Here is a 10,683-nt window from a genome sequence, read left to right as displayed (position 1 = left end):
ATTTTAACCAAGTGTGGGTCACGATCTCCACCCATCTGATGGGGGACTGAGTGAGAACGACTTGGCAGCGGTCTTTATTGTTGAAACATGACTCGGATCCCGGTCTCAACTGCTCTATTACACAGTAAACACATTTTACGTAGATAACGGCGATTGCAAAGGAGAAGAGCGCTAAGGGTGTCCTTTCGTCTGAACCACCTGACGTTGTGCGTATGGGACGCTGTCAATTAACTGAGCACTTTAAAGGGAAAGTTCACAGTTAATTGACTGCCTGAATATTATATCCCTAAAAGGCTTGAAAGCTAAGCTGGCCTCCGGACTCGTTCTTGCCCCGTCTCTCTCCTTCCCTGTTGCTGGCCCCCGTTTTCCAGCCCTGCCAGCAAACGGTATATAATAACCTCGTTTAATGAACTTGTTATGTCAACAATACGTTTAGGTGGGGACGAGGCAGCATATTGTTAAGAATAAAAAGCTTGCATCTGGTTGTTACAGCTAAGGAAAACCCAGCTGAGCTGTCCATTCCCTCGTTCACATACGCGCAAAATAATACGGGGCGCATTTGTGCTTGTTTACCCGCATTCTGAAAGGGGTGTTTCCCTCCTCCTCCTCCCGCAGTGTAAAACCGAAATCGAAGTGAGGACTAGGGGAAGGGTGCTCCTCCGTCGGTTTTTATCTCTATGATGCTAAGTCGTGCGAGGCTTCCGCCGCTGCCCCAAACTAAGATGGCTGCGGAACCGCTCGAAGTTCTACTAAGGAGCTACGGAAAGACCATCACTCAGCGAATTTGAGCGCGTGGTCACATGACTCCAGTGTAGGGAAATCGCCTATTGCACTTGCTTCGGCAGATTCGACTGCCCCGTGTTTTCTCGCTGGGTTCAGGAAAAGGCAACTGTGGTAACTCAGCTTTAAAGAGAGACGGGGAACCTTGAGAGACGTCAGTCGCGACTGCAAAGAGAGTCATTATCGCTGCTGTCGCCAAGCGCGTCGAATCTGCTGCTTCGAAGGCGGAGCTTGGCTAGTGTGGCTAAAGAAAGATGGCGTCGGTCTGGGATGAAGCGGAGGTGAGGAGATGGGGGGACGGACGGATGAGGGCGCAGGGGGTGAAAGGGGACTCCGTGGTCTCGGTACTGTTCGGCGGCAGATGTTCCCCCGGTCGGGCCGCCCTATGGCTTCCGCGGAAGGGTGCTGGGTGGGTGAGGCGGCCCCGGGCCCGAAGAGACGCGCTGCTTCTGGCCATGACTCTGTGTTTCTGCCTAGGATGGGATCGGCGAGGAGGTCCTCAAGATGTCCACGGAAGAGATCGTGCAGAGGACCCGCCTGCTGGACAGCGAAATCAAGGTGAGGTTGCGCTGGGCTGGCAGAGCCGGTGGCTCCAGGTTGCCATTGTCCCTTTTCAGGCTTTTCTGTTTAGTTCCCGTAACCGAGACACACACCCGGCTCGCCCTTCCCCTTAAGGCCGTTCTCGTCGCTAGTCCCACCTAGCATACCTGTACTTTGGCCTGCCTTTCGAGGCAAAATGCCCAGTCACTTAAGTGTGACTTAAGTCCCGGCTGCACTATACATTTAAAGCAGCATCATAGCGCTTTAAACAGACATGGCTTCCCCTGAAGAATCCTGGGAAGTGTAGTTAACAGTGCTGAGCATTGATAGGCCATCCCTATTTCCCTCACAGAGCTACAATTCAGAATGGTATTACAGTGGTACCTCTGGATACGAACGGGATCTGTTCCGGAGCCCTGTTCACATCCTGAAGTAAACATAAGACATGTCTGCGCGGGTCGCGTTTCGCCGCTTCCGTGTGACATCATTTTGAGCGCATGCGTGAGCGGTGAAACCCAGAAGTAACACGCTCCGTTACTTCTGGGTCACCGTGGAGCACAACCTTGAAGCTACTTCAACCCGAGGTATGATTGTACAGTAAATCTGTCTTTCCCGGGGAGCCCTGGGAATTGTAGCTCTGTGAGAAGAATTAGCTGAGAGTTGTTGGGAGACTGTTCCGTTTTCTTCTTCTATGGCCAAATTATTTTTGCTGCTTCTTTTTTTCTCGGCAGATTTGTTTCCTTTTATGTTTTGTTTAGTTGTTCCTCTCTAGACTTGCATGAACATACTTACATTGATGCTTATTTTTTGAAGTAATGTCTTACTTGGAATTTACAGATCATGAAGAGTGAGGTGCTGAGAGTAACCCATGAGCTGCAAGCCATGAAAGATAAGATCAAAGAGAACAGTGAGAAGATAAAAGTAAACAAAACACTGCCATATCTTGTTTCCAATGTCATAGAGGTGAGTTTCTTATGCCAATAGTAAAATGGATGCTGCTAACAATGAATGTTTCTTATTTGTGCACATGAGATGATCCTTTGGTGCTTTAGAAGATGGCTTAAGATGGTAGTGCTAAACTGGTTCTGCAAAGAGAACAGGGATGGAGTCTGTGGAGAAAACACTATAACAACTTGGCCTGTTAAAATATGTATGTTTGTTTTAAAAGGCATTATTTCTAATGTCATTGCTGCAGAGTCCGTTCATAGTTTTCACTAGCTCAGTTTGATTTCTTGATTCAACTTCTTGGCTAAAGTGCTAAATAAATTTATTAGGTAAACCCCACTGAAGACAATGGAACTTAACTTCCAAGTAAATATGAAGACAGTTGTCTCTCTCCCTGTGCTTTAATTTGCTAGTCTGAAAAATAGATAGTCATAAATGAATCAACTGCAAAGAGGACCTACATTTTTTTGGCAAAGGCAGCAATCTTCAGTCTCCCTTTGCATTTCTAATGGGGACTACTTTTCATTTTAAAACTTAGGGGAAAATACTGAGACAACTTTTGGACACTGGTTTATTAGCTTATATTTTGCAGTGAACCACCCTGGGAGCTGTTTGGCTAAAGGGTGATATAAGTAAATGCTTAATAAATTAAATTGTGTCTGCCTACGTTACACAATATTTCCTAGCTGTTGCGCAATAGGCAAAACTACCTACTGATTTGTACCTACTGATTTCCCCTGCAAAGGAGTGATGGACCAAGATAATTCTGGAGGCCTCAAAGACTCTTAATAGTTGCTGGATAATTTAGTGCTTCTTTCCATTGCTGTGTGTAATTGTCAGCCAGGATTATGATGTGATTAATTGTGGTATGCTTGCACTCCTGTTGGTCTCCTTCCACCTCTAGCTGCTAGATGTTGATCCCAATGACCAAGAGGAGGATGGAGCAAATATTGACCTTGATTCTCAAAGGAAGGGCAAATGTGCTGTGATCAAGACCTCTACTCGTCAGGTGAGAACAGCTTGTTGAGAGTGCTGTCATTTATACACACATATATGAAGCTACCTTAAACCATTTTAACTGGAGGTGCAAGGGATTGAATCTGGGATTTTGTACATGCAAAAAAGTATTATTGTTTTATTATTTATTAAATTTGTTAGTCACTTTATTTTGCTCAGGGCAACCCAAAGCAGCTTACAACCAACCAAACAGATCCATTGAACCCATTGAAAATAGCTATTGAATTATGCCCGCCCCCCCTCCACAAAACACTAAAGATCATGGCATAACCTCCCAAGAGAAGCTTACCTGGCATATCTTTTAAACCTGTTTTATTTCAGCAGACATTTCAGCTAGGGCTATTTTAGGTTTTAAGAGTGTATTTTAGATTTATTTGTTGTGTTGAGCATTTGGAGAACTGATGGCACCTAGGTCAAATCCAAATGTTAATAGTTCGTTGCATCTTCTTCAACAGACTTATTTCCTGCCTGTGATTGGGTTGGTTGATGCTGAAAAACTGAAGCCTGGAGATCTGGTGGTGAGTAGTTTCTGCTCTGCGTAATCATAAGCAGCCATAAATACATACCTGGTTTGTTTTTCATGATATACTGTTGAGGATAGTTTACCATAAATGAGGTATCCCTAATTGTCCTGAGAAGAATTATGACATTTTAGTAAACTGCTTGCCACCCCAGGCAATCTGTTCAGCCAATATTTCTTAGCTGTTTGATTTAAGTCCATAATAGACTTCCCTTTTAATGCAGCTGAGGTATGTGTGAATGCTGTACAGCAGGGGTGGCTAACCCAAAAGTGGCCCGCCAAGAGTTTTTTGTGGCCTATCAAGACCCCCACCTTCCCCCAAAAAGAGAATTCTGTTTAAAGAAATATTGGATACTTATGAACACTGAGATTCACTTCACAAAAGAACTGCTTGGTGTCTTATTACGGGGTTCTTGTTTACTCCTCTGATGCAGAATCTTGGTGCATACAAGAATTATTTTTCTTATGCCTCAGACTAGTGGTTATAACATGACTTATGATGACAAATATTCCTTTTCATGAATGTCCGTGGCTGTTCGCTTTTTGCAGTTTAGTAACTATTTTCTGCTTTAAAATAAAGACTAGTCTCTTGTTTGATTTCAAAATGGAGTCCAAAATTAAACCAGTGCAACAGTGCTTGTTGGTTCATCTAATGCCCAGAAATTGTAGCTCTAATGTTTAATTGACAGAGTCTTGATGGATTTGCAACAGTAACACAAGATAATTTAAAAAGGGAGGAGGGGCAGAGAGCATGACCTGAGTATGAAAATATTGGTTTTGGAGTAAAGAAGACTAATTCCTGAACTTATATCTGCAGGGAGTGAACAAGGACTCTTACCTGATTCTGGAGACCCTGCCCACAGAATATGACTCACGGGTCAAAGCCATGGAGGTGGACGAGAGGCCTACAGAGCAGTACAGTGATATTGGGGGACTGGATAAACAGATCCAAGAGGTGAGAACAAGAGGTTGTGGGTGGGTGGGGGGGAGCAGTCTTTTAAGCTGTAAGCCTGCAAGCAGGGATTGTCTTGTTTTTAATATGCCTGCATCATTGGATACATTTTAGGTGCTTTATAAATGATAAATAATACCTGTCCTGGAGTGTGGATTAATGGGCAGCATGGTCCATAGTAGGGATTCATCGTCTCTTTCTGTCTTGGCAGCTGGTAGAAGCTATTGTCTTGCCAATGAATCATAAAGAAAAATTTGAAAACCTGGGTATCCAGCCTCCTAAAGGGGTCCTCATGTATGGACCTCCAGGAACAGGAAAGACACTTTTAGCAAGAGCATGTGCTGCACAGACAAAGGTAAGATTTGATGTTGATTTCCCAAAGTTCAGGAACTGTCTTAGTATTGGGTAGGGGTTTGTATGGTGATTCCACAGCTGTGTAGTCCATGCCCCAAATCCAAATCCTTTCATACTGCATTTGATTTGATTATTTTATTTCAATATTAGTTTTTTAAGTTGTTTTACTTTATGGAAGTGTATACTGTTAGGATGCAAAATACTGTATTTGCCTGGGATACCACACTTGTGCAGAACCCACAAGCCTGCATATACTTTCATTTTCTGCTACCCACTCTCTAGGCTACATTCTTGAAGCTGGCTGGCCCACAGCTGGTGCAGATGTTCATTGGAGATGGAGCCAAATTAGTGCGAGATGCCTTTGCATTAGCCAAGGAGAAAGCACCTTCTATCATCTTTATTGATGAACTTGATGCCATTGGCACAAAAAGGTAGGATCTTGGGACTGTATATGATCTGGAAATCATGCCAGGCTCCTTTGTTGTTTTTTTTTTATTAAATATTTATTGGTATTTTCAAAAAACACACAACAAACAAAAACAAAAAAAAATAAACAAAATAAAAACAACACAAAAAAGCATATTCGAAACTAAACAGAAAAATAGAAAAAACACATACAGTTTCTGATACTTATTTTCCTCAACCTTGTTTCTCAGACCTCCTCACACCTCCCCTTCTTGTATTCCAATTTAAATTGTCAATTCAGCAAGTCCTTAACTTATTTCTTCACCTTAACTTAAACATTTATTCTAACATACTGTTATTTTACTTTACTTCTTTTTTCCATTTCCTCCATTTATTTTTAACAGCCTTATTTTCACTTAATTTAAAAAAAAAAGAAAAAAAAAACCAATTTCACCTTATTAAAATTACGCATCAATACTTATACCTCATTAATTTATTCTTAAACCTTTTTCCTAAGGTCGACCAAAATTTCCCTTCCACGGTTTACCCAATTTCCTTACCACTAACAAAGTATAAAACAAACAAAGCAATGCAAATTATCCTTATGTACCCTTTGGATTCCCAACCTCCACCCACCCTTCTCCCGGTTCCAGTCCCCAACCAATATCCATCAGTCTTTATATTATTTATTTAGCCTGGAGATCTCAGGTCCGAGGCCCTTATGTCTCTCTCAGTTCCTTTCTGCCGGTCTCTTTGATAGACCTTGATGTTAAGCCCCAGGTCTCGGAGGGGCTCCGGCCCAACAGAATCGGTGTTGCTTCTAGCCAGTCCTCCATACTTAAAAGCAAAAGCAAAGCCTATGGGGTATTCCAACTCTTGTTTCAAATTTCTTTCAAATCCAAATGTCCCCACAGCTCCAGCTTCCACCTTCAACAAATTTATAATCCTCAGGTCTTCAGATCTCCTCAAAAGAGGATCTCTCCATTTTCCAAATTCCCAATCAAACCAGGCTTTCCGCATCCAGTTTTTATTGTCCTTTTTTATCATCATGTCAGGCCTCATATTGTAGCTCTCCTTTGACTCCTGCAAACCTCCATCTCCTCCTTCGTTTTCTTCAAAAAGAACATATTGCGCCATCGTGTCTACGCTTTCGGTTTCATTTATTTGTTCAGTTGAATAGGCTTCCTGTTTCAAATCCTTATCAGACTCCAAGCTGTTGTTTACTGTCCAGTGTAATAGCGATACCTCTGTAGACAAAGCATCGTACTCATCTTGTAAGTTTCCCAAGAGAACCAGTGCTCTGTCCAATTCTGCTTGGAATTTAGACACTCCAGCCATTTTTGTAATGTAGTATCCTTGTTACCCCTCTAGGGGGATTTAATTCCTTGATCTTCCTTTCAGCTCAAAAACCAAAAGTCCAGTTATTTTGTATCAACCTTATTTTCAACAAGTTATCCCGAATAAACCAGCAAAAACAGCAGAAACAATGTTCTCTTTTTCCAGCTGACAACTAGCTGACTAGCAGCTCACTTGACAGCTGTCAAAATCTTCCATGCAACAGGCTTTCTCATCGGACGTTCCCGGGTCTAGGGGGGGGGTGTAGTTTCAGCTCCCAAAATTCTTTTTATCCTCCAGAATATCTTCTTATAATGTCCAAACCGTGAGGTCAGGATCTTTTGTTAAAAAAAAGCAGATTCTCTCGACCTTAGCTGCCCAGTCCTTTGCTTTAAGTTGTTTACAAAGAGGGGGGGGGTGGACTTCCTTTTTAGCCCCTTCCCGCTCGTTCCAAATCCAAGATAAGAAATTTTTTAAAGTTCCAATCTCCGTATTACTCACGGGTTGATGTTTTAGGATCCAATCACTCTTAGAAGAAGTTGGCGCTCTCTGTCAATGGCTTGCGGCTTCACTCCGTAGACGAGGGAGTACTCTGAGCACCACGCCTTACCCTGCCTCCGTTCCGAAGCCTTTAAAAAGGCTCCGTCGCGGATTGGGGGGGCGCAAATGGTGCCCGCCGAGTCTCTGTGTTCACAGGCATCCGCGCCTGTGATTTTAAGGGTCCCCGCTTCGCCGCAGCGGCCAGACCCAGACACTACGGAGCCGATTCCCTCCGGAGCTCGGAGGGAATCCGCCATTAAACAGTGGCACCAACCCGGAAGTCTCCATGCCAGGCTCCTTTGTGAAGCCAAATAAGACTGTAATGTACAAGCATTGATAGGATCATTCCTGATTTCTGTAAGAATATATGTTAGATGAAAAGATGACTGAACTTTTGTAGTCCTAATTGAGATCCATTGTAGCTGTTGAAAAACCACCCTCCTTATAGGCTAGCTCCGTATACAGGCAACAGCAGATTTGCATGGGGTTTCAGTTCCTGACCCCTGTGTGCATCGGTGGAGCATGCATAAGTTCATTTTGCCCCCATCAGGCCCCCTTTTCCAGCCACTTCTAGGTTGCTGCGTTCCTAGTCACACATCAATTGGTGGTTGCCTGTACATCAACTACAGCTGTTTTTGGACAGGAATAGTCTGGCCATAGTGATTCATACATTGCTATAATCAAGTCTTGAGGTTACCCATATGCTCTGTATGGGGCTACCCTTGGGTTGGTCTGGACGCTCCAGCGGGGGCTAGACTGTTCATAAGGACAGACTTTCACCAGCACAGAAGTCTGGTGTTCAAAAGCTTGCATTGGCTGCCTGTACACTACTAGGTCAAGTTCAAAGTTCTTGTATCAACCTACAAGGGCCTTAGCAACTTGGATCCAGGAGACCTCAAGAACTGCCTAGTATCTCTGTCCCATCAATGTAGTCTTTGGGGTAGTCACTGTTAGTGCTTTTCCATGGCTCAGATGCACAACTTGTATCCACCAGGAGCCATGCGTTCCACATTTTGGGCCCAATTTTGTGGAACTTCTTTCCATTTGAGGTCAGACAGGTCCCCTCCCTGTTGAACTTCCAGCACCTACAGGCATTTTAATTGAAGTCAGATGGAATTGTCCTAAATCATACCACTGTTTCCTATGTCAGCAGCATAGACCCAATCACCTATCTTGATTAGCCCATTGATGTTGGCCCATTAACACTGGCACAATAACTAATAGTATGTTTACATGACACATGCAAAATCCATGCTTCTGAAGGTTCAAATGGTGGTTGTGCTACCAGACCATAGGGGAGTCATTTGCTTCACTATGATGACATTGCAGTAACAGTTAGATTAGGCTTATACTTGTATGGTGAACATGAAAATAAGGTTTCTGCAAGGGATGTGCTGTGTAACAAAAGTTGACTTTCTACCATGATTTCTTCCAGATTTGACAGTGAAAAGGCTGGTGATCGGGAAGTACAGAGGACCATGTTGGAATTGCTGAACCAGCTTGATGGATTCCAGCCTAACACACAAGTCAAGGTAACTTTCCTTTGCTTGAGAGTACGAGGTGGGGGTGCTGCAAGCAGAGATTACAGAGTGGCTTTCGAAGCCATTTTGATGAGAAAGATGTTAATAGGTTCACCTGCATCTCAGAGCACTAAAATCACTGTTCCTGGGTTCTCTCTTATCCAGGTGATTGCTGCGACTAACCGTGTGGATATCCTAGACCCTGCTCTACTCCGCTCAGGGCGACTGGATCGTAAGATTGAGTTTCCAATGCCCAATGAGGAGGCTAGAGCCAGGATTATGCAGATCCATTCACGCAAGATGAATGTCAGGTATTAAAAAGGAATGAAGCCAGCTTGTGGAAATGGCTGGGTTGTGGGCAATAGTACTCTGCCTTTATTCTCCAGGCCCTGTCATAAGTAAACTATAGAGTGTTCTTGTCATGGATTCAATAGGAGCACAGGTTATGCTATTGGGCTTAATAATCTTGACTTTCTCAGAGCTCTGTTCTGATCTTTATGGCTGTAAACACATGTTAGCGCCGGGTGGTACTTGCTGTAATCTCAGAAATCTAAGAGACAGCCAAGCAATATTTCCAGTGATCAAGTGGGGCTTTAGTACCCCTCATTGCTTCTTTTCTTTCCCTGTGACTTGTCAAATCAGAACAATTTATTCAAATTTAAATACAGTAAGTGTGCTTAATTTTATACAGAGGGCAGGTTTTTTGCTTTTTGTGGTGCAGAAATTAATTTTTATCACTGAATATGCACAGCCCTAGCTTTGACGTTGAAGCATTCTCAGGAAGTTTTTATGTGTCCTTTCCAGTTGAGTTCTTTTTTCCTTTTTAATTTTTAAAACATAATTTCTTTCTCTGCAGCCCTGATGTGAATTATGAAGAGCTGGCTCGTTGCACAGATGACTTCAATGGGGCACAGTGCAAGGCTGTGTGTGTGGAAGCGGTAAGTAGATCTACCCCACCCCCAATGTTGCTTCCTTTGAGAAACTGTCTTCAGCAGCTGATGCTGAACTAGGGAGAGTGCCTTCAACACAAAAGAGTGGCAATTTTCTGTGATGCATTATTAGGCTTTTTTTCTGAGCCATCCTTTTTCTCTTTGGATCAGGGGATGATTGCCTTACGGCATGGAGCTACAGAGCTTACCCATGAAGATTACATGGAAGGAATCTTGGAAGTCCAGGCCAAGAAGAAAGCCAATCTACAATATTATGCCTGATTCTTGCACCTGAAGCTTATTATTCAGGCTTTGGCTGAGAAACCAGGATCAAGAGTTGGATCTGGAACTTTCTTACTTTCTATTATTACCTGATGGGCTAAAATAAAGCATTTGCTTTGACTAAGGCAGCTGTTATGTTGCTACACCTTGAAGAAAAAGAATTACCTTTGTGGAATGGTACCCTTGTGCATGTATGAGGCATATGTCTTCCTTTTAACCCCTTAAAAACACCAAAATTTGCACAAAGAACCCAGATTTGTCATTTGCTGTTTGTGTGATTGAATTCTTAATCTTTTAAAAAATTACTCCTTCACCACAGCATTCCAGTTCCTGCTGATGTATGCTTACACCCCCTACAGAGCATTTAAACTAAAGGCACAGGTATACTAAAGTCCCCTAGAGGGTGTAAGGTTGCACCAATCAACCTGCTTATTCTCTGGAAGTAATTTTTATTTGAGGCAAAACTTGTCCCATACACACATTAGGCTTTGAGGGCAGGAACAAGATCAACAGCTGGGATTACGAGGCCGGCTGCCAAATAAGTGAGATTCCTGTCTCCCTGTA

The 10,683-nt window shown here is 43.2% G+C and overlaps 1 protein-coding gene across 1 annotated transcript; it reads left to right on the top strand.

The window, feature by feature from the left end:
* Positions 1-839: 839 nt before the first annotated feature.
* PSMC3 (proteasome 26S subunit, ATPase 3) lies at positions 840-10,368 on the top strand. Its single transcript, XM_083605481.1, has 12 exons — positions 840-1,061; positions 1,258-1,338; positions 2,158-2,283; positions 3,170-3,274; positions 3,738-3,800; positions 4,620-4,757; positions 4,966-5,109; positions 5,391-5,539; positions 8,824-8,920; positions 9,074-9,219; positions 9,765-9,846; positions 10,009-10,368. Exons 1-12 carry the CDS (start codon positions 1,035-1,037, stop codon positions 10,117-10,119), a joined length of 1,269 nt encoding a protein of 422 aa, XP_083461607.1. The 5' UTR covers positions 840-1,034; the 3' UTR covers positions 10,120-10,368.
* Positions 10,369-10,683: the final 315 nt, after the last annotated feature.

Source organism: Podarcis filfolensis (assembly GCF_964270895.1).
Source record: "Podarcis filfolensis genome assembly, chromosome: 1".
Lineage (NCBI taxonomy): Eukaryota > Metazoa > Chordata > Lepidosauria > Squamata > Lacertidae > Podarcis > Podarcis filfolensis.
Note: the sequence above shows the minus strand (reverse complement) of the source record. Positions and strands in the feature narration are given on the sequence as shown.

Bases quoted from the DNA above. Each gene is read 5' to 3' on its own strand.
- PSMC3 (XM_083605481.1), top strand. From the start codon at position 1,035: ATGGCGTCGGTCTGGGATGAAGCGGAG. The intron at 3,801-4,619 runs GTGAGTAGTTTC...TTATATCTGCAG, and splicing joins TGAAGCCTGGAGATCTGGTG to GGAGTGAACAAGGACTCTTA. The intron at 4,758-4,965 runs GTGAGAACAAGA...CTGTCTTGGCAG, and splicing joins TGGATAAACAGATCCAAGAG to CTGGTAGAAGCTATTGTCTT.